This window comes from Saccostrea cucullata, unplaced genomic scaffold (genome assembly GCF_032062105.1).
Source record: "Saccostrea cucullata isolate Sc308-1 unplaced genomic scaffold, CSIRO_AGI_Scuc_v1 ctg657, whole genome shotgun sequence".
In the NCBI taxonomy this organism is placed as follows: domain Eukaryota; kingdom Metazoa; phylum Mollusca; class Bivalvia; order Ostreida; family Ostreidae; genus Saccostrea; species Saccostrea cuccullata.
The window spans coordinates 49,459-76,438 of NW_026919188.1; the positions used below are offsets into that span (position 1 = coordinate 49,459).

Consider the following 26,980-nt stretch of genomic DNA (forward strand, 5'->3'; position numbering starts at 1 on the left):
GCCCTACCCCCCGGGGTCATGATTTAACAATTTAGAATCTGCACTACCCCACCATGCTTCCACATAAGTTTCAGCTTTTCTGGCCTAGTGGTTCTTGAGAAGAAGATTTTTTTAATGACCCCACCCTATTTTTGTCTTTTCTTGATTATCTCCCCTTGTGAGAGGACTTGGCCCTTCATTTTTACATTTTAATTCCCACTCACCCAAGGATGCTTTGTATCAAGTTTGGTCAAAATTGGCCTAGTGGTTCTTGAGAAGAAGTCAAAAATGTGAAAAGTTTACAGACAAACGGACAGACAGACGGACGGATGATGGACAAAATGTGATAAGAAAACCTCACTTGAGCCTTCGGCTCAGGTGAGCTAAAATGGAGAAAAAATACTGGAGCCATGCATGAAAGAGTTGCTTCTGTATGAAATATGTTATAGTTATGAAAATTATACTTTCATGTAAATTGGTTGAAGAAACATTTGTTAAACAAGAGGCCCATGGGCCACAACACTCACCTGAGTAACTATGGCAATGCTGTTCTTTACCAGACCCCCCTTACAAAACCTATGGTGGCCCAACTTACGCCATGGGATCATAATTAGGAAATTTTGAGTCTACACTGACCCAGAATACTTCTAATTAAGTTTCAGCTTTCCTGAAACAGTGGTTCTTGAGAAGATTTTAAAAGATTTTTCCAATATTTCAATGTAAAACTTGGTTTCCCTATTGTGGCCACACCCTACCCACGGAGTCATGATTTGAGCAATTTAATATCTACACTACCCCCAGATGCTTCCACATAAGATTCAGCTTTCCTGGCCCAGTGGTTCTTAAAAAAGAAAATTTTTAATGAACCCACCCTATTTTCACCCTTCCTTGATTATCTCCCATTTGAAGGGGGGTTTGTAATAAGTTTGATTAAAATTGGCCCAGTGGTTCTTGAGAAGAAGTTGAAAATGTGAAAAGTTTACAGACGGGCCAACATCAAATTTAGCAGAGCCATGTATCAAACACTACCACATACTAGTATGCTAAACCAAACTTTGATGTTATGGATATACATGTACTGAAAAGAACTACGAACAATAGTATTGTTCTCCCGCCTACCTCTAAGTCAATTCTCAAAAGTTAACATATTCGAATGATTTTCAAAATTTTTATAGATATTTAAATGAATTTTCATACAACGTTACTTATTTGGGATACCAAAGAGAGATAACTCTACAATGTTGGTAAAACTTGTGTTTTTCACTATAGAAATCAACAGAAAACGGAAAATATTTTTAAAACATCTTTCCCCCCCGGGAAACAAAAATTCCTTTTTCCAGGTAATATGAACTGTCATTTTACAAATTTATACCAAAGCTTTTTGTGTTTCATGGGGGGGGGGGGATATGTTTATAGACAAAAAACAAAAACAATGCTGATTTTTCACCAATTTTAAAGGTATTTACAATTAAATAATATATTTTATTAATTTATATATGTTTTATTTATTTGCGTAAAACATAAGAAAAGAGATGAGATACATTTTACCATATTTAAGACTATTTCAAAATATGGTGATTCTTGAAAGTTCGATTTCATTTGAAAATATCGTCTATCCCCCTTTTTGCAAGTGCTAGAATTAATGATAATTTACAATTTTGGAATTAAAATGATTAATCAATTACCGTAGAACTGTTCTTTGTATTAAACAAAGATTTAATGGCCAAATTGCCATTTATTTGAATTTAATGGGTGCAAAATGTAGGGAATCAAGAGTTAGAGTTCGTAGTTCTTTCTTGACAAAAAACAAAAAAAATGCTGATTTTTCACCAATTTTAAAGGTATTTACAACTAAATAATATATTTTATTAATTTATATATGTTTTATTTATTTGCGTAAAACATAAGAAAAGAGATGAGATACATTTTACCATATCTAAGACTATTTCAAAATATGGTGATTCTTGAAAGTTCGATTTCATTTGAAAATATCGTCTATCCCCCTTTTTGCAAGTGCTAGAATTAATGATAATTTACAATTTAGCGCTGGAATTAAAATGATTAATCAATTACCGTAGAACTGTTCTTTGTATTAAACAAAGATTTAATGGCCAAATTGCCATTTATTTGAATTTAATGGGTGCAAAATGTAGGGAATCAAGAGTTAGAATTTTGACAAAAAACAAAAAAAATGCTGATTTTTCACCAATTTTAAAGGTATTTACAACTAAATAATATATTTTATTAATTTATATATGTTTTATTTATTTGCGTAAAACATAAGAAAAGAGATGAGATACATTTTACCATATTTAAGACTATTTCAAAATATGGTGATTCTTGAAAGTTCGATTTCATTTGAAAATACCGTCTATCCCCCTTTTTGCAAGTGCTAGAATTAATGATAATTTACAATTTAGCGCTGGAATTAAAATGATTAATCAATTACCGTAGAACTGTTCTTTGTATTAAACAAAGATTTAATGGCCAAATTGCCATTTATTTGAATTTAATGGGTGCAAAATGTAGGGAATCAAGAGTTAGAGTTCGTAGTTCTTTCTTGACAAAAAACAAAAAAAATGCTGATTTTTCACCAATTTTAAAGGTATTTACAACTAAATAATATATTTTATTAATTTATATATGTTTTATTTATATGCGTAAAACATAAGAAAAGAGATGAGATACATTTTACCATATTTAAGACTATTTCAAAATATGGTGATTCTTGAAAGTTCGATTTCATTTGAAAATATCGTCTATCCCCCTTTTTGCAAGTGCTAGAATTAATGATAATTTACAATTTAGCGCTGGAATTAAAATGATTAATCAATTACCGTAGAACTGTTCTTTGTATTAAACAAAGATTTAATGGCCAAATTGCCATTAATTTGAATTTAATGGGTGCAAAATGTAGGGAATCAAGAGTTAGAGTTCGTAGTTCTTTCTTGTTTTATGACCAGAAGAGTTCTCTTCCCTGATACAGACTTTAATAACAATGACTGAATAATAAAGAGAGTTTAGAATTGCCATTATTTTAATTTTTGTACAATTCAAAGATACATAATATACTTTTATAAACAACTAAATTGTAGCGTTTATTTGAATTTGTATGGCTGAAGTTATGCCCCTTTTTTGTTTGAGAAATTTTTCTTAAAAATATTAGTAGATAAATATACTTGACAAATTGTGGTTTCACTGGTTTCAATCATCTAAAAAATATACCGTACAATTACACCTGATCTTTTAATTACAATTTAGAGATCATGCAAGAAAAATACTATATTTGACATCAATTGTTACTGGTTTAAAAAAATCAACAGTTCGCACCATTAATCCATAAATATGACTGGAAAAAACATGTATAAAATGAGTAACTGTTGTGAAAATGATCAATTCCTTAAAAATAAATACATATGTCTATGATGTAAAATCATAAAGAACAGAATCAAAATGTAGTCCAAAACCATGTATTAACATTTTACATAAACATGTAAATAAATGCATAAAATCAGATATACCCAAAAAATAAATATCTAATGGTAATGAGTTTAAATTTCTGCCATGAAAATGTTTTCTCATAGTTGTATTTTGCTATTGTGTGGTCATGATGATGACCTTTGGAGGCAGGATCACAGTAAAACAGTGGGAGGATCAAAGACAGGATATGGGTTTTCCACGTGAGTGTAGCGTTCTCCATTGTTTTCTACACCTGAAAAAAAAAATAGCATATTGAATGCCCATTACAATATTCAGCCTTTTATTTATCTGGTAACAAAATTTTTTAAGACTATTCACAAAAGAACAATTGATCACAATATAATAATAATACCAATCAATTAAATTTGCTAAATATTGTCACTATCTTTGAACAAGAGGCCCATGGGCCTTATAGGTCACCTGAGCATTATGCAACAACTTTCCAGTGATCGAATTTCCTTCATATTTTAAGCCAGATGCTATGGCATTCACAATTTTGAAAGAGGCACCATTGATCATCATAACTATACACTTAGCAGTTGCTTAGTTTGGTTATTTAATACCCATAGGCAGGGTGGGGGAACAAAAAATGCATTTCAACTAATTAGTAATATTCAGCAATAATCAGTAGTGCCCCTACCACACATTAACCCCTGACCCTTAGGCCTAAATCCACACATTACACAATTTTTAAAAAGGCATCCTTGCTTTTCAAAAATATTTGATTAATACCAAGAAGTAGATTTCAAACAATTCATTCATTTTCAGTATATAAGTACAGCCCCCCCCCTCTTTGGTACCCCTGACCCTGGGGCCATGAAATTCACAATTCTGGAAGACTAGGGCCCTTACTCATAACTATATAGGTAGTTTATCTGCTTAATACCCAGGAGCAGAGAAGAAAACTTTCAAAGATTTAATGTATTTTCACTATATAATCAATAGAGCCCTGCCCTAAGACCAGAACCCCTGACCCTGGGGTCATCATATTCACAATTTTGGTAGAGACACTCTTGCTCATCATAACTAAGCACTTAGTTAGTTTATTTAATACCCAGGAGCAAAGAAGAAGATTTTCAAAGAATTCATGTATTTTCACTGTATAATCAATAGAGCCCCGCCCTAACACCAGAATCCCTGACCCTGGGGCCACAAAATTCACAATTTTGATAGAGTCACCTTTTCTCATCATAACTATGCACTTAGTTAGTCTATTTAATACCCATGAGCAGAGAAGAAGATTTTCAAAGAATTCATGTATTTTCACTATATAATCAATAGAGCCCCACCCTAACACCAGAATCCCTGACTCCAGGGCCATGAATTTCACAATTTTGATAGAGGCACTCTTGCTCATCATAACTATGTTCTTAGTTGGTTTATTTAATACCCAGGAGCAGAGAAGAAGATTTTCAAAGAAATAATGCATTTTTACTGTATACTTATTTAGCCCCGCCCTAGCACTAGAACCCCTGACCCCAGGGCCATGAATTTCATAACTTTGGTAGAGGACTCAATGCTGATTACAATCATGCAAACAGTTTGACTGCTTGATGTCCAGGAGTAAAGAAGAAGATTTTTAAAGATTTCATTAATTTTAGTGGTTTGGCCCCACCCCTCAGGCCCAGGGGGCAGGAATCATGAAATTCATAATTTTTGTTCCCCTTCACCCATAGATGCTTTGTGCCAAATTTGTTTCAAATTGGTTCAGTGGTTGCAGAGAAGAAGCTGAAATGTTCAAATGTTAACGCACGACCCACGATGACTGACGAAAACGGATGGCAATTATATAGGTCACCTGAGTTTACTCAGGTGACCTAAAAATCATATTCTATGAGTTTTTGCATATTCACATTGAAACTTATCAATTTTCCAATAACTTTGTGATATCAAATCTATGAATGTCTCTCAAAGATATCACTGTTATCATAAGAAATGACTTTAACTTTTGGAATGGAGATCTAGGTACTGACACACACCATGCAGCATCATTCTCTCGAACCCTCCCGTTAGATGCTGGATGTACACCGAGTCCGGCCAAGATCTGAAGAACTCGATCACATTCTCCTCCAGACTCATCAGGAATTCCTACAAACAGAAACACAGAAAATCTGGCATTTACCTCGATATTGAACTGTACTATGAGTAGAACCACTTATTGAACTAAGGAACCCACTGCTCATCCCATCAAGTCACTTCAGTGATTTTTCCAACAAGAATGGGGTGATACTGGTATTACATGTGACAATTGATGAGAATTTCAGATGGATCTGAACACATACTCAGACAAAAGTTAAATTAAGTTGATATTTATGTGCATAGTGTCTTTGATGATACAGGTAATATTTTATGTTTTACTTTATTTACTTTAACCCCTATCAAGGTTTATATCTACATACCAGTGGAATGTGTTTCCTTCTCAGATGGGTTTTAATTTTCTTGTCAATCCTCTGGAAACATTCCTCTGCAGTATAAGATGGATATGATCTACAACATAAAGAAGTCAAGATAATTGTAGCTTTAACTATGTAAACATTTGGCAATATAACAAGGTAAAATCCAACCTCTCACAGAGAGATGACAACAAACTCAAGTACTGATACTAAAAAAAAATTTTTTTTTCACTTATACCGTATAATGGGTATTTTTTACGTGCTGCTAATTTTTACTAATTTTTACGAGTTTTATAAATCCGTAAAATTTAAACATGTGAAATTTCACAGAAGTAAAAAACGCCTCGCCTAAGTTTTCAACATCGTCTGTCTGAGTGTATCACTGCTATTTCGCTCATTACCTGGAGGCTATACAATTAGTGCTGACGACCATTGGTATTTTTGTGAACTTTTTAATTGATCATCAATTAGGATCAAACAAGTAAATCTTAACGCACAAATTATACAAACATTGTCAATTACCAGGGTTCTCTTACAGGACGCATAATTTCTGATAATGACTTAATTATTACAGACTGAAGTCTTCAAATTATATCCGTTTTTAAGACTTTGACCCTTTCTTTTTATTTCCTTCCAGTAAACACTTCGATATTTTAATACACTGTAATTCGTGTCCCCTGTAATTTTGTCAACTTAATCGTGATAGTTTGAGTTGTCTCTCTTTGTTTACGGTAAAATGAACACGAGCATGTGGTGCACAATGTGTATTAATTAAAAACAGGAATAAATGCATGGCATATGATACATAAAGATATTTAAATGAATAAACATATAACTTTTATTGAATCCACTCTCGTTATCACGGGAACCAATTCGTTTTTGTTTTTACATCGGGTTGTCCAGACACATTTAAAACATATATTTGTATGTTAACGCATTTAAAATGCTAAAGGATTGATCTGGAACTTCACCTCAGATGATTTTAATTTTTATGGACATGCCCAATTCGTAAAAATTGAACGCGTATATTAAATCACCCTATTTCAACCTAAATTCGTTAAAATTTACAGCAGTAAAAATTACCTGTTATACGGTATCAACATGGAATGAAATGATTGAGGTCTGTAAAGATGTGTAAAATGATTATGCCCAAATCTACGATGTTTTGAGAAACCAGCACCTGGAATTATTCAACTCTAAAGCAAAGGGTTTTAAACTTTTTGATTACACTCCTGAACTTAAAAATTAAAAGAATACACTTTACAATATCTTAAAAACATTGTCAAAAAATCTAAAAGCTAGTTTCATAAACAATGTCATATTCCAAAGGACAATTTCTGTTTATCTGCCTAAATTTTGACAGATTTACTGGTATCCCTCTCTTTCTCCCTTACATTTCCTTTTGTCGGTTGTATTTTCCGTCATCCTCTCCACCATCTGGAAGTCGCCCTCCACTTCCTCTTCCTCCTCAGTGATGGTTTCTGGGATTGATCTTCCACTGATGATTCTTTCCTGCTCCTCCTCTGAACTGTTCACAAAGCTGTTCCAAGCCTGTAAATAGAGAGAACTACCTCTCGATGATCTTTCATAAACCAGATTTGTCAGTTGTAAGGAAATATCTTCTTTGTTTATTCAACAACACATGAAAAGCGTGATGCCCACAATTACATTTTTTTGTCCACAATGGAACCTGGCCTGTGAACTGATAATTTCGTTCTTTTTTAATTCTGTTCACAGCAACAATCATATACAGAATTTTTATGCAAATAAACATGTACCTTAAAAATATGCTATAATAATTTTGTTGCAAGATAAACTAGCAAAGTAGAATAATTTCTCTGAGAATTAAATTTCACAGAATAGCTGTATTGCTGTATATTTTCATTTTGAATAAAATTGGTGTATGAATAAGCAATAAAAATTCTATCGATAAAAGATTATTTGGACATTTCCATAGCGAGAGCTTATAAATTAAGTAGGATGTCCATCACCTCTATCTGTTGCACAACTTCTCTTAGTTACCCAGGATTTCAATAAGTTTTAAAATGCTTTATTTTTTTACCTGCATCTTTTCTTTTTTATTGAACAGCTCTGCAAATGCTGAAATGGTTGGCTCAAAAATATCAAAGTCCAGCTCAAAGGAGTCCTCTTTTTCTGCTATGTTCAAAAGTTGTTTCACTGAAGAAATAAATATAAGATAATAACAAATAAAACTGAATGGAATCTGTCAGGGGTTCCGAATGGGAACAACCGTATTTGATGCAAAACCCCTGACATTGTGAGGATGCAAGTACCACATACCAAAGTGTTTTCCCTTAATTTATTTCAAAGTAATGGGCTAGTGATAAATTGTAACAGACTTTGAGTTGTGGTTTATGACAAATCTCTATGGACTTTACCGGTACACATGCTACATTAAATTTTAATTTTCTCATTTCAAAGTGGCATTTCTGTCAATTGAAGCAATCAATTTACACTTGCACTTCAAATCAAGTGAGAAGCTTCAGTAAAAAGCAGCTTGTTGCTTACCACTTTTGAGAAATGATGTCTGTAAAACACAGACAGGAATAGACTCTTCTTATATTAATGACCTTGGTCCTCCATTGTTGTTCCTCTTCTGAATCAAAGAGGAACTGAAATCTGTTGATTGAAAGTCCAGAGGTTAAAGCTTAGTACAGCCAACATCAATAGGCAAGCAAAGATACAAGAAGTAAAGTCTGAATCTTACCTGCTTTCTGCTACTGTCTGCAGTTCAGAGAGGGAGTCCTCCTCACTTCAGGATCCTGTTCAGCCTTAACATTATTCTGCTTAAAAAGATAAAAACAGACACCAAAAGGGGATCACTTGTACCTCATACAAAGTGAGAAGATTTCTAAAATAAACAAGTGGCCAATGGGCAATATGCTCACCTAAGCATATTGCCTAGTAAATGCACAAATTAGTCCAGTATTGAAAAGTATAAAATTTAGGAAGAGGAGAATGGGGCTTGAATAACTACTTGAAGACATTTTCATATCAATAACAATGGCTTAACTGTTCTTGAACGTAAGATTTTTTCCTATACTGTAGAGGTACTTTTTTTCCACGTGGTATTAATTTACGCTATGTACGCGGTCACAAATTCTCCACGGAAATTTGTCCAAGCGTACTTAATATAAATGAAAGGCATATTAAGTGACAATCTAGAAAATCTGCATAATTTTCTACTCGCGGATTAAACAAAATTTGAGATTCCGCGGAACTATGATCCCTTGGAAAAAAGAATGTCTACAGTATATTCCTTTGTTAAAATTTCATCCCCCATTGATGCCCCTCCCTGCCCTCTGGGATAAAGATTTGAACAAATGTGAATCTACGGTGTCAGGTCATTTCTCTCTAAAAATTTTTCTCTCCCAGGTTATTTCTCTCTCCTACCATTTCACGGTAGGCCATTTCACGATAGGTCATTTCTCTCTCTTACCTAGGTCATTTCACCCCATTTTTTTTATCTAGTCTAATATAATTATTTACAACTCAATTTTTTGTGTTATTAACTCGTATCTGGTCAATTAAATTAATTTTATTAATTTATGACTTATAAAAACTATACAAGAGGAAGTCTGCCGGTATATTATTTTCAGGAAAATAATTTTATTATTTCAATTAAATTAATTTTATAATAAATTTTATAAAATGATTTTTTTTTATCTATTCTAATTCATTATATAGAACTCTATTTTGTGTTATTTACTCGTATCTGGTCAATCAATTTAACTTTATTAATTTGTGACTTATAAAAAGTTTACGAGAGGAAGTCTGCCGGTATCTTATTTACAGGAAAATAATTTTATTATTTAAAAAAAAAAACAGATACCGTTGCCCAGCCCTTGCTACGTGGAGGCCTCCTCATTAAGGGCCATAATTTTGAAAGAAAAATTTAAAGCCAAATTTAATAAATTTAATAAAATTATAAATTTATGCCTTAGCTAATAATGAAATTTTGTCTACGAAAAGAATATTATAATAGAAAAGGAAGAAAGTCGAAACAAAAGAAAATTTTTTTTTTTTTTATTTAAAATTTACTTTTACCGATTGATTTCATAATGTTCAGCGTGACAACTATGAAGAATAAAAAAATAAAACGGATTCAAATAACATTCTGTCACTCTAGATCTTACGACAAAAAGGGAGAAAATGAACATAAGTAAAATATCTTTTTGTAGAAAAAGGCTACCTGTATATCTATAAACCATGTATGTAAATATTTACGAAGTTTTACTTTTTTGTACAAATTTTATTTACAGCCAAAAATGTTAAGAACGCGAAGAAAACAAAAATCTAAGGGGAAAATGCTATCAATGAAAAAAAAACCTGAAATGTAATATTTACATATATACAAAAGAATACGGCATGTACAAACATCAATATCCCAAGAATTAACGCGAATTTAACACCGAAAAAAATCAGACTATCAAAAACTTACTCCGTATGGCCATAAACACCTCCACAAATTCGCAAGAAATGGCTTGTAGTGATAATCTCATCGTCATAGTTTGACCAAGCTTGCCGAATTTTCTTCTCCACCCTTGTGCTGGTTATTCTGGCATCACGAGACAGGTCCTGTGCGGAAACCTGGACGTGCACAATTTCAGCCTCCTTCTGCAGCAGAGGAATCAAGCGGTAGAACCCAAGGTTTCCATGACCGGCTTTGCCATTGAGACGATTGTGCCATCCTAGGTAATTTTTAAAGAATAAGCAAGTCAATAATATTAAAGGGGGGAGGAGGTTACCAATAAATATTGAAGGCACATATATGAAAAAGAATTACCTTCGGTATCGTTGTTTGTACGAATCTCCTGTTTGTAGATGGACCAGGCTGGAATAGGGAATACAGCGTTGTTAATCTACTGTCTTTCCATGTATAGTCTGTCAGGGACTTTAGAGAGGGAGATTCCTGAACCTTTTCTTGCATTGCCCGGAATGTGGGGTTGATGTCATTTGAAGGCAGAAATGGAAGGGCCATTAACTGCTTGATGAACCAGTGAGTTGCCTTTTTTTCACGATAGGTGGCAGCTAGTCCTAGTTCCTGCACGCGTCTCCATAATGCCTGTGTCCAATGGAAGACACACCCACGGATTGAAATGCCGGGTAATACTTCTCGAATGGACTGCCAAGTCGCTAACAAAGGCATATTGATATTTATAATTTCACTTTTTAAACTATTTAAATTTAAATTTTTTTTTATTAATACAGGTACACTAGAGTACTATTTTTGTTTGCGTAATGAGAATAGAAAAATGAAAATACCCTTTTCAAAGTCCAGCATAATTTCCTCAACAACGGGTTCATCTAGCCGTTCTAATATGGCTTGCAAAACCTAAAGGAACAGGAAAATCGAAATTATTTCTCTGATTTGCCATAATATTTTACAGGAATAGTTTTACGCATTTTGTCACTTTACTTGTGCCTCACCATCACATAGTCTTCCTTCTTTCTCCTTGACATAAGGGCAAATACCAAAGGAAACTGTTTCTTTTGGCCGCCCTGTTGCACAAAAGCGTGTATTGACATCAGCTGGCCCGTCTTATGGAAAACTTTGGGTACAACCTAGGATGTAAAACACACCCGTCCATGTTGATTTTTAAATGTAAATCTGATAAATTATAATATTTAGTGTATTTATATTAATATAAATTGCATTGAAAATGCCTCTAGTATTGGGATACTTTCATAAAATATAATAGATGTACATGTATATTAACCTTAAAAGTGCCGTCCATGTACCAGCGCCTAGCGTCCTTCAGCAGGGATAGTTGGAAAGGGGAACTGAATATTATGTGCCTCTGTCCATCTGTATTGATGTCAGCGACAAGGAACTCTTCGCACTGGAGGAAGTCAAGGTCCATCTAAAAAGAAGTATGATATGTGTGACATGTGGATAGGGGTTAATTCTCCGAGAAAAAGGGGGAAAATGTCACCAATTAATATACCTGGAAATTAAGATTCACTGGTTCCTCAGGACGGAACTTGCTTCTGAATCGATTTGCCACTCTCTTAATCAGATGGAGATTCTACACTACCTAAGGATGCTTCCATATCAATATGACTATATATGGCTTCGGTGTTATTGAGAAGACTTTTCCTATATATTTTCCTATATATTCCCCCATCCATTGGGGCCCTGTCCTACCCCTGGGGATCATGATTTGAACAAATTTAAATCTGCACTACATGAAGATGCTACCGTATAAATATGACCAGTCATGACATTTTTTGTTTCTGAGAAGATTTCTTCTTAAGATTTTTCCTATGTTTAATCCTGGTGAATGTAAAACTTTGATGTCCATTGAGGCCCAAACCTTTACCCGGTAGAGACGATTTGAAAAAATGAAATCTTCACTACCAAAAGGATGATTTCCTATCAATATGACTAATTGTGGCTGTTGTTCTTGAGAGAGAAAAAATTAAGTATATCCCTATATATTATATATATTTTTGATCCCCTATTATGATCCCACCATGGGGTCTTGATTTGACTAATTTTGAATCTACACTACCTGAGGATGAAGCCACATAAGTGTCTCTTTCCTGTTTCAGTGGTTCTTAAAAAGAAGATTTTTAAAAGATGTCCTTAATTTTTCACTTATTTGTAATAATCTCCAATTTGAAGAGGGAGTGGGCCTTCATTTGAATAAACTTGAATCCCATAATGGCATTTACTCAAGGATACTCTGTGCCAAGTTTCTTTGAATTTTGATGAAGATGAAAATGAATGTGAAAGTTTACAACAAAGAAGACAATGACATAAAATGGACAAAGGTTCACTTCTTTTAACAGCCATCACTTATATCAAAAGATTTTCTACTAAATTGGGTTTGTGATCAGTTTCTCTCCTATATGAGATGTTTACCAATTCTCTTTCCGTGCGCCCTTGCGAACTTAGCCTGGGACAAAATGATACCCAGTATCCGTCTGCTTCCACGTGGAGGCATCGCATAGGACTTGTTGTGGAGAGGCTATGTACTGGCAGGGGAAGACAAAAATTCCTTCCTTTTTCGCATTGCTGCTAGCCAGCGGTGATGGCTGAAAGCGAGAGGTGACAAGCACACAGACACTAACACCAACACACTAGACGCATCACACAACATTTAGCAGACGTTAGTAGTTTTAGTAGCTTGTTACTTGTTCAGGGTTCTCCATCAGCTGAAATTTTAATGTGTTGCAGAGTTTACGCAAAGCACTAAATTTTCACGGTATTTTAGCGATCAAATTCGCAACTGAATCACTATTCATTATAATTACTTAAGAATACAGGCACACACTTTTAAAAAAAAAAAAATCACTAATTCGTTACAAAAATAGTATGGTTGAACATATTAGCACATGTTGTGAAATGCAGAGGAAATTCTTGCCTACAAAGTTGAACTACTTACAATTTTTTAAAGCAAATTTGTCATAATTTTTTTGTCAATTTTCTTGATCGAATTAAGGAATTACAAAAAAAATAGACTTCGGAATAGTAAAATACTTTTAAAAGTTCCTTGAAAATTTAAAACTATTTATTTACATCAAGTAAATGATTTTGGTTCAGTGTTATGTTTGATTTACATTGCAAACATAATTCTAGAGCCATGGCTCTAAAGAAAAGACATTTAAATATATTTTTAAAAATAATACAATGTACTTTAATTGCAACTACTGCAAGTACCAATTAAGCGTAACATGGAAGTTTGAAATCCAATTATTTGTCTTTGTTCCTTCATGCGTCAAGTCCATTGAGGTCTAGGAAATAATTGATCATGCAAGGTGAAAGCATAATTAAGTGATCTAAATATCGTATAGAATTGAAAGACGGTAGAATTGTTTGATCAATTATGTTTCAGATAGAGAGGATTTGTATGTTTCAATTTTTTTTTATTATCACAGATCTTACTGTGTCCGCAAAATTTTTAATGTGTCACACAGATAAAATTTGAATCTTTACTGTGTCGGAGAACATTTTTCTGTGTCGGGACCAACACAGTAAAACAGCTCATGGAGAACCCTGCTTGTTAGGGTGTTAATCATGCAAACCTTATCCACCACAAGCACTAATCATGCACTAACTAACAAATATCTTAATTACAATAATAACCTACACTCCTAAAGAACTCTAAGCTGTCTAACTATCAACTAAAGCCTACTTACTAAATCAAACTACAACACAACTGCACCTACCGGAAATACTATACAAACTAAACTTAAGACTAAGAAACACCTTTGTAACGCTATTTACAACTACTATACACCCCTTACCTTCTGAATGCAGCAGAAAACACTCCAGACTGACCTTCAGATGTGGCCATCTCTGCTTCCTGTCAATTCAAACCCAAGAGGTCAAAGCCTGACAAAGCCAACATATTGGGAAAAGGTGCTCAGAGGTCAAGTATGAATCTTACCACACTTTCTGCTCATGAACGCTGTTGAATGGGAGAGGGACTGCTCTTCACTTCAGGATCCTGGTCAGCCTCAAATTTCTTCTGCTTAAAAAGAGAAAATAAACACATCAAAGGAGAATCACTCACATTCCCTAACAAATGACAAACTTCATTTAAATAATCAATTTGTTACTTACAACTTTGAGCCATATTGGTTGCTGTATAGAGATGGGAAATGGACTCGTCATCTCGTCTTCCCCAGTTGGTCAACCCTGCTCCTCCAACATTGTTCCTCTTCCGAGACCCTGAAAGTATAAAACTGGCACAATCTTAGTAAAACTTCAAAAGAATGCAACAAATCACGAAAAGTTACTTACCACTTTGGGCCATGTTGGCTGCTCTATAGAGATGGGAAATGGACTCGTCATCTTGTCTTCCTCTGTTGGTCGACCTTGCTCCTCCATCGTTGTTTCTCTTCTGAGTCCCTGAAACTATAAAACTGGCACAATGTTAGTAAAACTTCAAAACAATACAACAAATCACGAAAAGTTACTTACCAATTTGGGCCATGTTGGCTGCTGTATAAAGATGGGAAATGGACTCGTCATCTCGTCTTCCATTGTTGTTCCTCTTCCGAGTCCCTGAAAGCATAAAACTGGCACAATGTTAGTAAAACATCAAAAGAATGCAACAAATCACGAAAAGTTACTTACCACTTTGGGCCATGTTGGCTGCTGTATAGAGATGGGAAAAGGACTCGTCATCTCGTCTTGTTCTGTTGGTCGACCTTGCTCCTCTATCGTTGTTCCTCTTCCGAGTCCCTGAAAGTATAAAACTGGCACAATGTTAGTAAAACTTCAAAAGAATGCAACAAATCACGAAAAGTTACTTACCACTTTGGGCCATGTTGACTGCTGTATGTAGCTGAGAAATGGACTCGTCATCTCTTCTTCTTCTGTTGGTCGACCTTGCTCCTCCATCGTTGTTCCTCTTCCGAGTCCCTGAAAGTATAAAACTGGCACAATGTTAGTAAAACTTCAAAAGAATGCAACAAATCACGAAAAGTTACTTACCACTTTGGGCCATGTTGGCTGCTCTATAGAGATGGGAAATGGACTCGTCATCTCATCTTCCTCTGTTGGTCGACCTTGCTCCTCCATCGTTCTTCCTCTTCCGAGTCCCTGAAAGTATAAAACTGGCACAATGTTAGTAAAACATCAAAAGAATGCAACAAATCATGAAAAGTTACTTACCACTTTGGGCCATGTTGGCTGCTGTATAGAGATGGGAAATGGACTCATCTTCCTCTGTTGGTCGACCTTGCTCCTCCATCGTTGTTCCTCTTCAGAGTCCCTGAAAGTATAAAACTGGCACAATGTTAGTAAAACATCAAAACAATGCAACAAATCACGAAAAGTTACTTACCACTTTGGGCCATGTTGGCTGCTCTATAGAGATGGGAAATGGACTCGTCATCTCATCTACCTCTGTTGGTCGACCTTCCTCCTCCATTGTTGTTCCTCTTCCGAGTCCCTGAAAGTATAAAACTGGCACAATGTTAGTAAAACATCAAAAGAATGCAACAAATCACGAAAAGTTACTTATGTTGGCTGCTGTATAGAGATGGGAAATGGACTCGTCATCTCGTCTTCCTCTGTTGGTCGACCTTGCTCCTCCATTGTTGTTCCTCTTCCGAGTCCCTGAAAGTATAAAACTGGCACAATGTTAGTAAAACTTCAAAAGAATGCAACAAATCACGAAAAGTTACTTACCACTTTGGGCCATGTTGGCTGCTGTATAGAGATGGGAAATGGACTCGTCATCTCGTCTTCCTCTGTTGGTCGACCTTGCTCCTCCATCGTTGTTCCTCTTCCGAGTCCCTGAAAGTATAAAACTGGCACAATGTTAGTAAAACTTCAAAACAATACAACAAATCATGAAAAGTTACTTACCACTTTGGGCCATGTTGGCTGCTCTATAGAGATGGGAAATGGACTCGTCATCTCCTCTTCCTCTGTTGGTCGACCTTGCTCCTCCATCGTTCTTCCTCTTCCGAGTCCCTGAAAGTATAAAACTGGCACAATGTTAGTAAAACATCAAAAGAATGCAACAAATCACGAAAAGTTACTTACCACTTTGGGCCATGTTGGCTGCTGTATAGAGATGGGAAATGGACTCGTCTTCCTCTGTTGGTCGACCTTGCTCCTCCATCGTTGTTCCTCTTCCGAGTCCCTGAAAGTATAAAACTGGCACAATGTTAGTAAAACATCAAAAGAATGCAACAAATCACGAAAAGTTACTTACCACTTTGGGCCATGTTGGCTGCTCTATAGAGATGGGAAATGGACTCGTCATCTCGTCTTCCTCTGTTGGTCGACCTTGCTCCTCCATCGTTCTTCCTCTTCCGAGTCCCTGAAAGTATAAAACTGGCACAATGTTAGTAAAACTTCAAAACAATGCAACAAATCACGAAAAGTTACTTACCACTTTGGGCCATGTTGGCTGCTGTATAGAGATGGGAAATGGACTCGTCATCTCGTCTTCCTCTGTTGGTCGACCTTGCTCCTCCATCGTTGTTCCTCTTCCGAGTCTCTGAAAGTATAAAACTGGCACAATGTTAGTAAAACATCAAAAGAATGCAACAAATCACGAAAAGTTACTTACCACTTTGGGCCATGTTGTATAGAGATGGGAAATGGACTCGTCATCTCGTCTTCCTCTGTTGGTCGACCCTGTTCCTCCATCGTTGTTCCTCTTCCGAGTCCCTGAAAGTATAAAACTGGCACAATGTTAGTAAAACTTCAAAAGAATGCAACAAATCACGAAAAGTTACTTACCACTTTGGGCCATGTTGGCTGCTGTATAGAGATGGGAAATGGACTCGTCATCTCCTCTTCCTCTGTTGGTCGACCTTGCTCCTCCATCGTTGTTCCTCTTCCGAGTCCCTGAAAGTATAAAACTGGCAAAATGTTAGTAAAACATCACAAGAATGCAACAAATCATGAAAAGTTACTTACCACTTTGGGCCATGTTGGCTGCTGTATAGAGATGGGAAATGGACTCGTCATCTCTTCTTCTTCTGTTAGTTGACCTTGCTCCTCCATCGTTGTTCCTCTTCAGAGTCCCTGAAAGTATAAACTGGCACAAGATTATTAAGACTTCAAAACAATGCAACAAATCACAAAAATTCAAGTGAATAAAATCAGTACAACAAAATTCGTTGAAAAATCAGAAAACAATGACAGTGAATTCAGGAAGACGAATGAGGGGGAAAGGGAAGGGGATGGTTAGTTTTGTTAGAGTCAGCAGGGGCCAGGGGGTAGGGGAAAGAAGGGAGAAAATCAAAAATACTTCCATATAAACTTCCTTTGCTGTTGCTGTGGCTTCTGGTGATGTTTCTTCTGAACTGTCTCAGCATCTCTTCTTCCTGTCAATTCAAAACCAATAAGTCAAAGCCTGACAAAGCCAACATCAATTGGAAAGCCAAAATATTGGGAAAAGGTACAAAGAGGTCAAGTATGAATCTTACCCCATTTTCTGCTCAAGAATGCTGTTAAATGGGAAAGGGACTGCTCCTCACTTCAGGATCCTGGTCAGCCTCAAATTTCTTCTGCTCTTATAAAGAAAAAACAGACACATCATAGGGGAGACACTCTCATTTCATATCAAGTATGAAACTTCATTTAAAAGCATAGATAATCAAAGATTATGAAGCTCACCTCGACGAATGTTATCAGTTTAAGTAATGCAAATCTCACATCATATTTCCTTAACAGTTAGTATTTATCCTGACAACAATATTCAAGCAAATTCTGTTTAAATAGGTTTTAAAGTTCATTGAGGATTGACATTTTTCAAATACTTGAACCTGGTCACTCGTTTGAAAAATGCAGGTCAGATCCAGCATCCGACACAAGTTTCAAATGTCCATCTTTAGATGCATCATCCATGCAAGTTTGGTCAGGGTAAAGCTGAGTTGGGAATAATTTTATCACTCATCTGGAAAATGTAGGTCAGATCAAGCATCCGAAACAAGTCTGGTAGTGTCCATTCCTAGATGCATCATCCATTCTTGTTTGGATCGGGTAGGACTTACACTTTCTTGGGAATGGACCTGCTCCAAAAACCTTAACCTGGTCACTCATCTGGAAAATGTGGGTCAGATCCAGCATCCGAAGCAAGTCTGGCAGTGTCCATTCCTAAATGCATCATCCATGCAATTTTGGTCCAGGTACGACTTATACTTACTAGAACATGGACTAGCTCCTAAAACTCTACCATGGCACAAATGCTAACCCTGAGGCTGGTGTCAGGGTATAGCATAACTACATCTTGACTTTGTTGAGGTAAGTTCAAGTTCAAAATAAAGATTCAAGGTAACAAAAATTGTTGCATTTGAATAACCTTCATCAATATCTCTAATTTGATTGTGATCATTCAACAGGTAAATAGTTATATTAGAACTAGAACTGTCCAAACGGGACAAAATACCCCCCGCTGGGTTTTTCAGAAGTAAGTTTTTCCATAATAAAGATATGTATCAAACACAAATTATGAAATTTTTCTTCCAGTGACCTTCAACTTCCCCAAATGACCTTGGATCAAAGTCATGACACACCCTTGGGTCATGGGCAATCTTTGTGTGAAATGAGAACCTACCAAGTTTATCCATAAAAGATATGGACTGGACACGAATTAAGAACTTTTTCTTCCAGTGACGTTGAACTTCTCCAAATGACCTTGGGTCAAGGTCATGACATAATTGGGTCATGGGCAATCTTTGTGTGAAATGAGAACCTACCAAGTTTATCCATAAGAAAGATATGGACCGGACACGAATTATGAACTTTTTCTTCCAGTGACCTTGAACTTCCCCAAATGACCTTGGGTCAAGGTCATGACTCACCCTTGGGTCATGGGCAATCTTTGTGTGAAATGAGAACCTACCAAGTTTATCCATAAAAGATATGTATCAAACATGAATTATGAAATTTTTCTTCCAGTGACCTTGAACTTCCCCAAATGACCTTGACCCAAGGTCATGACACACCCTTGGGTCATGGGCAAACTTTGTGTGAAATGAGAACCTATCAAGTTTATCCATAAGAAAGATATGGACCGGACACGAATTATGAAATTTTTCTTCCAGTGACCTTGAACTTCCCCAAATGACCTTGGGTCAAGGTCATGACACACCCTTAGGTCATGGGCAATCTTAGTGTGGAGTAGTAGATTCTGATGTCCCTCTGTAAGAAAGATATGGACCGGACACGATTGCACAGACAGACAGACGGACGGACGGACGGACAGACAGACAGACGGACAAGGTGATTCCTATATACCCCCCAAACTTCGTTTGCGGGGGGTATAATGACTATTTCCAAATATTTCCTTGCTCCAAAAATTTTGACTCTTTCACTCATCCATAAAATGTAGGTTGGATTCAGAATCTAAAGCAAGCCTGGTAATGGATCCATGGAAGATTGGTCAAAATAGGCCTTATAGTTACTTGGAAATGAGACTAGCTCAAAAAACTTTTAACCTAGTCACTCATATTAAAAATAAAGGCCAGATTCAGCATCCGAGGCAAGCCTGGTAGTGCACTTCCATATATTTTATTTTGGATGTACATGTTCGATTCTTGTAAGTTTGGTCAAAATGCTTGGAAATGACACCTGCTTCAAAAACATTAACCTGATCTTTCTTTTAAATTAGCTGAAATTGCAGTCTCTGAAACCCTGGTTGGTACAATGAAACATACTTGAAGCAACTTACATGCATCCCTTAGGGGCTAGGGCATAGATGTACTTAAAAAGAAGTCTGCTCCAAAAACTTTCATCTGGGACACCAACACTTGCACTGATCCCATGGGTGTTACTAATATTCCTGTCCACTTCATATTGGTGAGCAAAAAAATGATTAAAATGCATATTTTTTATGCCATCTCTGATTTGATGAATAAATTTATGCAAGTAAAATGTTATGCCGACAACCTCACTGCTTGATTTCCAGCAGAATCTGGAAAGCGGGCAAAACATCAATTGGCTGGGCTATTCCATTTGAGAAAAAAGTGACATTTGGTTGAAATTTAAAAAAAAATATATAATTTTGTCATTTTTCTATTTATGTAAATAAATAATAGTTTATCTTTTATTTGCAAGGTACTCGTTGACTTTTTTATTTGCATATATGATGAATAAAGGTACAGGAGTACCTCCCTCTTTTTCAAAGGGAGGGGAGTTTAGTGTGGTATGAGTGTGTGCAGGTATGTGTTAACTTGACACTGTGTGCGATGCACAGTGTGAGTAAGTTGTCATCTGTTGTGCATGGTGGTGTGTAGATCTAGTCACTTGTATTGCAGGAGAGATTGCGTATTATACTATCGTAAGTCTTGTATGATTAATGCTGAATACAAATATAAACAATTACTAGCATTGTCAGTTTATATATATACAATACTTCAACATTCACTAAATCAGTACTTGGAGCACGTCGTTTATATATTTATTTGAACATCAATTAGATTATACATTAGATTCTACACCCTAAAAATGCCTGTCAGTAAAAATATTTGCATTATCAATACACAGTTGATTCAGGGCAAAGTTAACCCCACTTAAGATCTGATGTCCCAAACTTATGCAGAGTCTAAAAGCACAATACATTTTCAAAATATAACGATATTTCACTTTTTTGTTTTATAGATTAATTCACCTGTAGGTTTTAAGCTGTCCCTTTCCGCAGCTTAAAAATACTTTATCAACGTTTTATCAATACGTGCATCTGAATCTGACAAATGTTATTTCAAATAATGTTAATTGTTTTCCCCAACCAACTCACCTGACCGTCCACTGACGCCAACTTTGCTGTTCGCGCCACATGTCAAATTTTAAAACTCACAATTTCGATCCCGATGCAAATAAATTACAAATGCATGCAAGAAACAAATAATAAATTTATGTATTAATCTATCCCCCAATTATAAAACAATTTTAGCGATTAATCTAGAATATGCTCTACCTCTAGGCAGGACAAAATATTTATGTCTCAAACCTGTCTTGTTATATAAGCTGCATTTCTAGGTTACTGGAAAGGGGGGGGTCTGAGATAATTTTTTTTTTAAAAGAAATTAATGCGTTTCAATTTTTCATGTATTCGGCTGATTTTTATGGATTCTATTGCATTTTGAAAATGTGAAAAACCTCTTAACCGAAAGCCTTTTTTTATTTTAATGCATATTTGCAAGATTAAATGCGACGAATATATCCTGTCCTATTTTTTCCCTTGTAACTACATTTCCCCTAAAATTGCAGACTATTTTGTGTCATTTGTAAAACTACCAACAGCTGTCTAAGGAGATCTGGAAGTTGTGTCGTTTAACCACTGACCAGGGAAAATACCCTTTGAAAATGGCGGGGATGTCAAAATATACAAATTAAACAAATTCTTAAACATTTTTTTATTACAACAGCTTTAGAATATTTACCTCAATTTTTGATCATCTCTAGGCTCCTGTAATGCATTTTCGACTGAAAAATGTGTATGAACTGATCTGAAAGTCTGCTGCGCATTTACCTGTTACTGGTTTGTGAATTCAGTTGTGAATTATGTTCAAAAATCATGCTCACGTGATTTCATTACGTATTCATCATTCATTACTCTACTGCGGTCAATAAATCGTGAAATGTGTATAAACTAATGCCACGAGTACACGTGTACAATCTTTTTGTTACATGTACATTGCAAATTTCAACAGAAAATCTTTTGCGTGGGTATTTTAATAAACTTTTTAAAATTACAGTCATGAATTACATTTATATATGGGTTTATTCAAAATCATATACCGGTATACATATACATTATAGATGGTAAAATATTCATGAATATTCTTTGATATACTGGGTATCAATCTATAATTAAAACTGCTTACATACTAATTTTGAGTGAAGAATACCAAGTCATAACATTATATTTCAACATTAAAAGAATGGCCTAGACTCCCAATGGTTTTAAGGAAGGACACAATAGATAGGCCAAGATTTTTTCTCAAATTCATTTTTTCTGAAACTTTGATATTTTGTTCTAGGATACAAAATCTCTCTTTGTATGTGATATAAAAGAAATTCAACCACACATTTTTTGCCCACATAGTCTGATATATGGCCTATCAGACCCCTGTAAGAAGATTGTGAAATCAGACATTCGACTTGAGAACGACATTTATTTTAGAATTATCAATTGATTTATTGCAGATTTGTGCAATACTTTTAATAAAGATAACCTTTTTGTTACTTTAGATCAGTAAGTCATATTGATATTGGAAAATTTGAGTAAAATATAAGTAAAAATAGAACATACGTAGCGTCGGAATTGAAAATTCACATGTAAGTATCCAACAGTTTAAGTTTTCTAAAAAGAAAATATATGATTCAATTTTTACTAAAAATCAACAGAATGATTCAAATATGGTTCCTAGAATAAAATGTGTAAAAATAAAGAAAATTGAACCAGTGGTTTCAGATGTTTTGGCGATAAAAAAAAATTCAATGGAAAAGAAACTAAAAGATTCAGTAAATGACGTCACAATATTTGACCTCTGGATATTGACCTTTGTAGTGCATAAAGAATGGAAACTCTTAATATAAGTGTCCAAATATCAGCCCTCTACTATATATGGAACAAAAGTTACACTGCATTTTATAACAGACTGTTACATACTTGTTTATTGCAGTTAGATAGCGTAAACACATTCCAAAATGTAAGCTCCCTAGATTTGCTCGAGTCTCTATGTTTTTATTTTTTTCATAATATTCTTTTGATTTTTTTTGTTCTTATTTGTATTGCTTTCCTCTGCTCTCTGTCATTTTTGACATTATCAAAAAGTATGAAAGAGAGCACTAAAACATAGAGACTTGAGCAAGTTTATAAGCTCCCAAGTGACCAATATATAGGATACTCTGATTTATTAACAAAATATGATGCAAACATGCCAAAACTTATTATTTTTCTTCCAGGGATCATTCACTGTTGTCAATATAGTAATATAATTCTTTTTTCTTCAGTACTTTTTAAGAAATGGTTAAAATAGAATCCACGGATGTTTTGTCGTTGAGGTCTAACCATAGTCCTGATCACCATTTGGATCCTGGGAGAGGGGAGGGATCCAAACCTCCTTGGAACTCTTATGAATTATATCTGAAGAAAATTTAGCTGAAAAATGACTTGTCCAACACTCTGTCTCAAATAATAACAGTTGTGTTTGTTTAAAGGCGAGTGCCCCAATCCCCTCCCCCCCCCCCCAAAAAAAAATGGGGAAAAAATACTGGAGGCATGCATGAAAAAGTTGCTTCTGTATGAAATATGTTATAGTTATGAATATTATACTTTCAAGTAAATTGGTTGAATCTGATTTGTGGAGAAAGATTTGTTAAACAAGAGGCCCATAGGCCACAATGCTCACCTGAGTAACTTTGGCCATGCTGTTCTTTACCAGATCCCCCTCCCTTCTAATAGCTAAATATCTAGGGTGGCCCAACATATGCCATGGGATCATAATTTGGGAAATGTTGAATCTACGTTGTCCCAGGATATTTCCAAATAAGTTTCAGTTTTCCTAGAACAGTGGTTCTTGACAAGATTTTTCAAAATATTTCAATGTAAAAATTGGATTCCCTATCATGGCCACGCCCTACCCACAGAGTCATGATTTAAGCAATTTAATATCTACATTACCCCCAGTTGCTTCCACATAAGATTCAGCTTTCCTGGCCCAGTGGTTCTTAAAAAGAAAATTTTTAATGAACCCACCCTATTTTCACCTTTCCTTGATTATCTCCCATTTGAAGGGGGGTGTGTAATAAGTTTGATTAAAATTGGCCCAATGGTTTTAGAGAAGAAGTTGAAAATGTGAAAAGTTTACAGACGGGCAGACATCAAATGTAGCAGAGCCATGTATCAAACACTACCACATACTAGTATGCTTAACCAAACTTAATATGGATATACATATACTGCAGGTGGAATCTGTTGTTAAAAATTTCATGTTTTTTATGACCAGAAGAGTTCTCTTCCCTGATACAGACTTCAAAAACAATGAATGAATAATAAAGAGAATTTAGCATTGTCATTATTTTAATTTTTGTACAATTCAAAGATACACAATATACTTTTATAAACAAATATATTGTAGCTTTTATTTGAATTTGTATAGCTGAAGTTATGCCCCTTTTTGGTTTGAGAAATTCTTCTTAAAAATATTATTAGAAAAAATATACTTGACAAATTGTATTTTCACTGGTTTCCATCACCTAAAAAATATACAATTACACCTGATCTTTTTATTTTTATTACAATCTAAAGATCATGCAAGAAAAATACTCTATTTCACATCAAATGTTACTAATGGTTTAAAAAAATCAGCAATTTGCATCATTAATCCATAAATATGACTGGAAAAACATATATAAAATGAGTAACAGTTGTAAAAATGATCCATGCCTTAAAACTAAATACTGTAAACCAACTTTTATTCATGTGAGAGAAAGTCTTGCGATGTTCAGGAGAACCACGTCATCGCAACTACTTCTTGCCTCGAACCAGTCCTTTAAGTCTCTGTTTCTATTAAAAACAGATCCAAAAATGCTTGATCACAAAAAATATTTGTTGCGAACTATTTTACCCCTGGTAAACCGTGAAATAAAGTCGTCACAAACAAAAGTTGGTTTACAGTACATATATCTATGATGTACAATCATATAGAACAGAATCAACATGTAGCCCAAAACACATGTATTAACATTTTACATAAACACATAATGCATAAAAATCAGATGTACCAAAAAATAAATATCTACGGTAATGAGTTCAAATTTCTGCCTTGTAAATGTTTTCTCAGAGTTGTATTTTGTAATGTGTTGTCATGACCATGACCTTTGGAGGTAGGATGACAGTAAAACGGTGGGAGGATCAAAGACAGGATAGGGGTTCTCCACATGAGTGTGACGTTCTCCATTGTTTTCCACACCTAAAAAATAACAAATGAGTGCTATTTAGTATGATCTTTTTATTTAGTAGTACTTGAAAACTAAGGGTATTTTTTAAAACTACAGTAGCTTTTTTGACCCAATGACCTCAAATTAAATTTACCATTCAATGGAATTTGCCAAATATTAAAAGTGACTTTGAAAAATGTCATATTTGACATGTATATATGTCACATTTTGTACTTATTCACATCAATAGTCTTCAATTTTCTGACAACTTGTGTGATTGTAATGAATGCTTCCTCTATATTTTACTGATAGAAAACACCATTATCATAAGAGAAATGACTTACTTTTGGAATGGAGATCTAGGTACTGGCACACGCCGTGCAGCATCATTCTCTCAAAGCCTCCTGTTAGATGCTGGATGTACACAGAGTCCGGCCAAGATCTGAAGAAATCGATCACATTCTCCTCCAGACTCATCAGGAATTCCTACAAACAGAAACACAGAACACTGAAGGTGTGGTGTCTACTTCAATACTGAACTGTAGAACCACTTCTCATTGCCATCAAGTCACTTCAGTGACTTTGTTCACAAACAATGGGGTGAGATTGGTTTCACATAATAATTGTTTTAACTTTGAAGTGTGCATGGGGAAAACTGATTAGAATTTGAGTTGGATCGAAACAAGTGAACAGATCCAGAAATTTATTTTGATAAAGTAGCACTCAGACTGACATGCACTTGGAAGTCATGACAAAAAATTTAAAGTACATTGTAGTTGTAAAGAGCCATTCTCTGTAATGATTTGAAATTTTATATAGGAGCTGTGGCACGCATAGTCTCAGAATTTCTCCAAACTCTCTATGATAAAAGTCATTGATACCCTAAACTGAAATCAGACAAAAATTGGGTGCTATGCGTTAAAGTTACCATGGCAATATGTCTTAAAGTTTGAAAAATGGCATTCTCTAACATGTTTAGAGCCCCATAGTTAACATTTGCGGCAAAGCAAACAATTGGCAATGATTGTTTCCAAAAGTTGAAGGGCAGATGTCTCAAATGCATGATAAACATGTCTGGTAAATCAACTATTACATACGTTACTATGGTAACAAAGTATTCAAAAGTAAAAAAAATATTCATTGAATTTTATAAGGTCATACACTTAAAAATAAAAATCAATTATAGGATGAAATGTTACCAAATAATAGAAAAAAGAGCCTTGAAACATATACCAAGAAAAAAAATATATGACTGCCGTCACGAGAAAAGGGCCCTTAAGGTCAAATTTTCACAAATTGACTTTTTGGTAAATTTTGATAGCCGCACTCTTTCTGAATGCAAATATACATAAATTTTGAAAATATCTCACTTTTTCGGTATTTTATGAGCATTTTAGTGAGGCACTCCAAAGATAACTTTGACGTTACTCACTGAAAACGTATTGACGTCGCCTGCGTCTAAATCAATTTTCAAAAAAATCTTTAAATTACGTTATTTGAATAAACTCAATCGTTTTGAGAATAAAAAACTTGTGAAAGTATTCTATTTTTTTTCTTCCGTGCGACTATTGTGTAACTATTTCTAAGGGATTTCGTATGTTATTACTATTTTCATGCTAAATTTAGAGCAGATCTTGTAATTTCGTAAAGGAGGGGGGTCTAGACAGGATCTAGGAACGGTTTATAACAAAATCAATAGGGAAATAAATTTTTTTGAAATCCATACGATTTTTTATATAAA

General features: G+C 34.9%; 2 protein-coding genes and 1 pseudogene across 3 annotated transcripts in view; all 3 read right to left on the reverse strand.

The window, feature by feature from the left end:
* Positions 1 to 3,584: 3,584 nt before the first annotated feature.
* Positions 3,585 to 10,381, reverse strand: LOC134281996 (R3H domain-containing protein 4-like; annotated as a pseudogene).
* Positions 10,088 to 11,896, reverse strand: LOC134281984 (uncharacterized). The gene is made up of 6 exons (XM_062764429.1): positions 11,822 to 11,896; positions 11,594 to 11,737; positions 11,304 to 11,438; positions 11,139 to 11,208; positions 10,660 to 11,009; positions 10,088 to 10,564 (listed from the first exon to the last, which is right to left on the reverse strand). Exons 2-6 carry the CDS (start codon positions 11,735 to 11,737, stop codon positions 10,505 to 10,507), a joined length of 759 nt encoding a protein of 252 aa, XP_062620413.1. The 5' UTR covers positions 11,822 to 11,896; the 3' UTR covers positions 10,088 to 10,504.
* A 12,516-nt stretch (positions 11,897 to 24,412) lies between these two features.
* Positions 24,413 to 26,980, reverse strand: part of LOC134282083 (R3H domain-containing protein 4-like) — a 74,987-nt gene continuing 72,419 nt past the window's right edge. The window contains exons 7-8 of one of the 2 annotated variants that reach the window (XM_062764538.1): positions 25,584 to 25,725; positions 24,413 to 25,271 (exon numbers count right to left, since the gene is read on the reverse strand). In XM_062764538.1, coding sequence (XP_062620522.1) covers positions 25,165 to 25,271; positions 25,584 to 25,725 — 249 coding nt within the window. In that variant the 3' untranslated portion in view covers positions 24,413 to 25,164. The remainder of the gene's footprint in view (positions 25,272 to 25,583; positions 25,726 to 26,980) is intronic. The other variant, XM_062764532.1, reaches the window with a different exon arrangement.

Excerpts from the sequence above, each read along its gene's own strand:
- LOC134281984 (XM_062764429.1), bottom strand. The coding sequence starts at position 11,737 with ATGGACCTTGACTTCCTCCAGTGCGAAGAGTTCCTTGTCGCTGACATC. Across the intron at positions 11,209-11,303 it reads AGAAGGAAGACTATGTGATG|GTTTTGCAAGCCATATTAGA; the intron begins GTGAGGCACAAG and ends CTGTTCCTTTAG. Across the intron at positions 10,565-10,659 it reads TACAAACAACGATACCGAAG|GATGGCACAATCGTCTCAAT; the intron begins GTAATTCTTTTT and ends AAAATTACCTAG.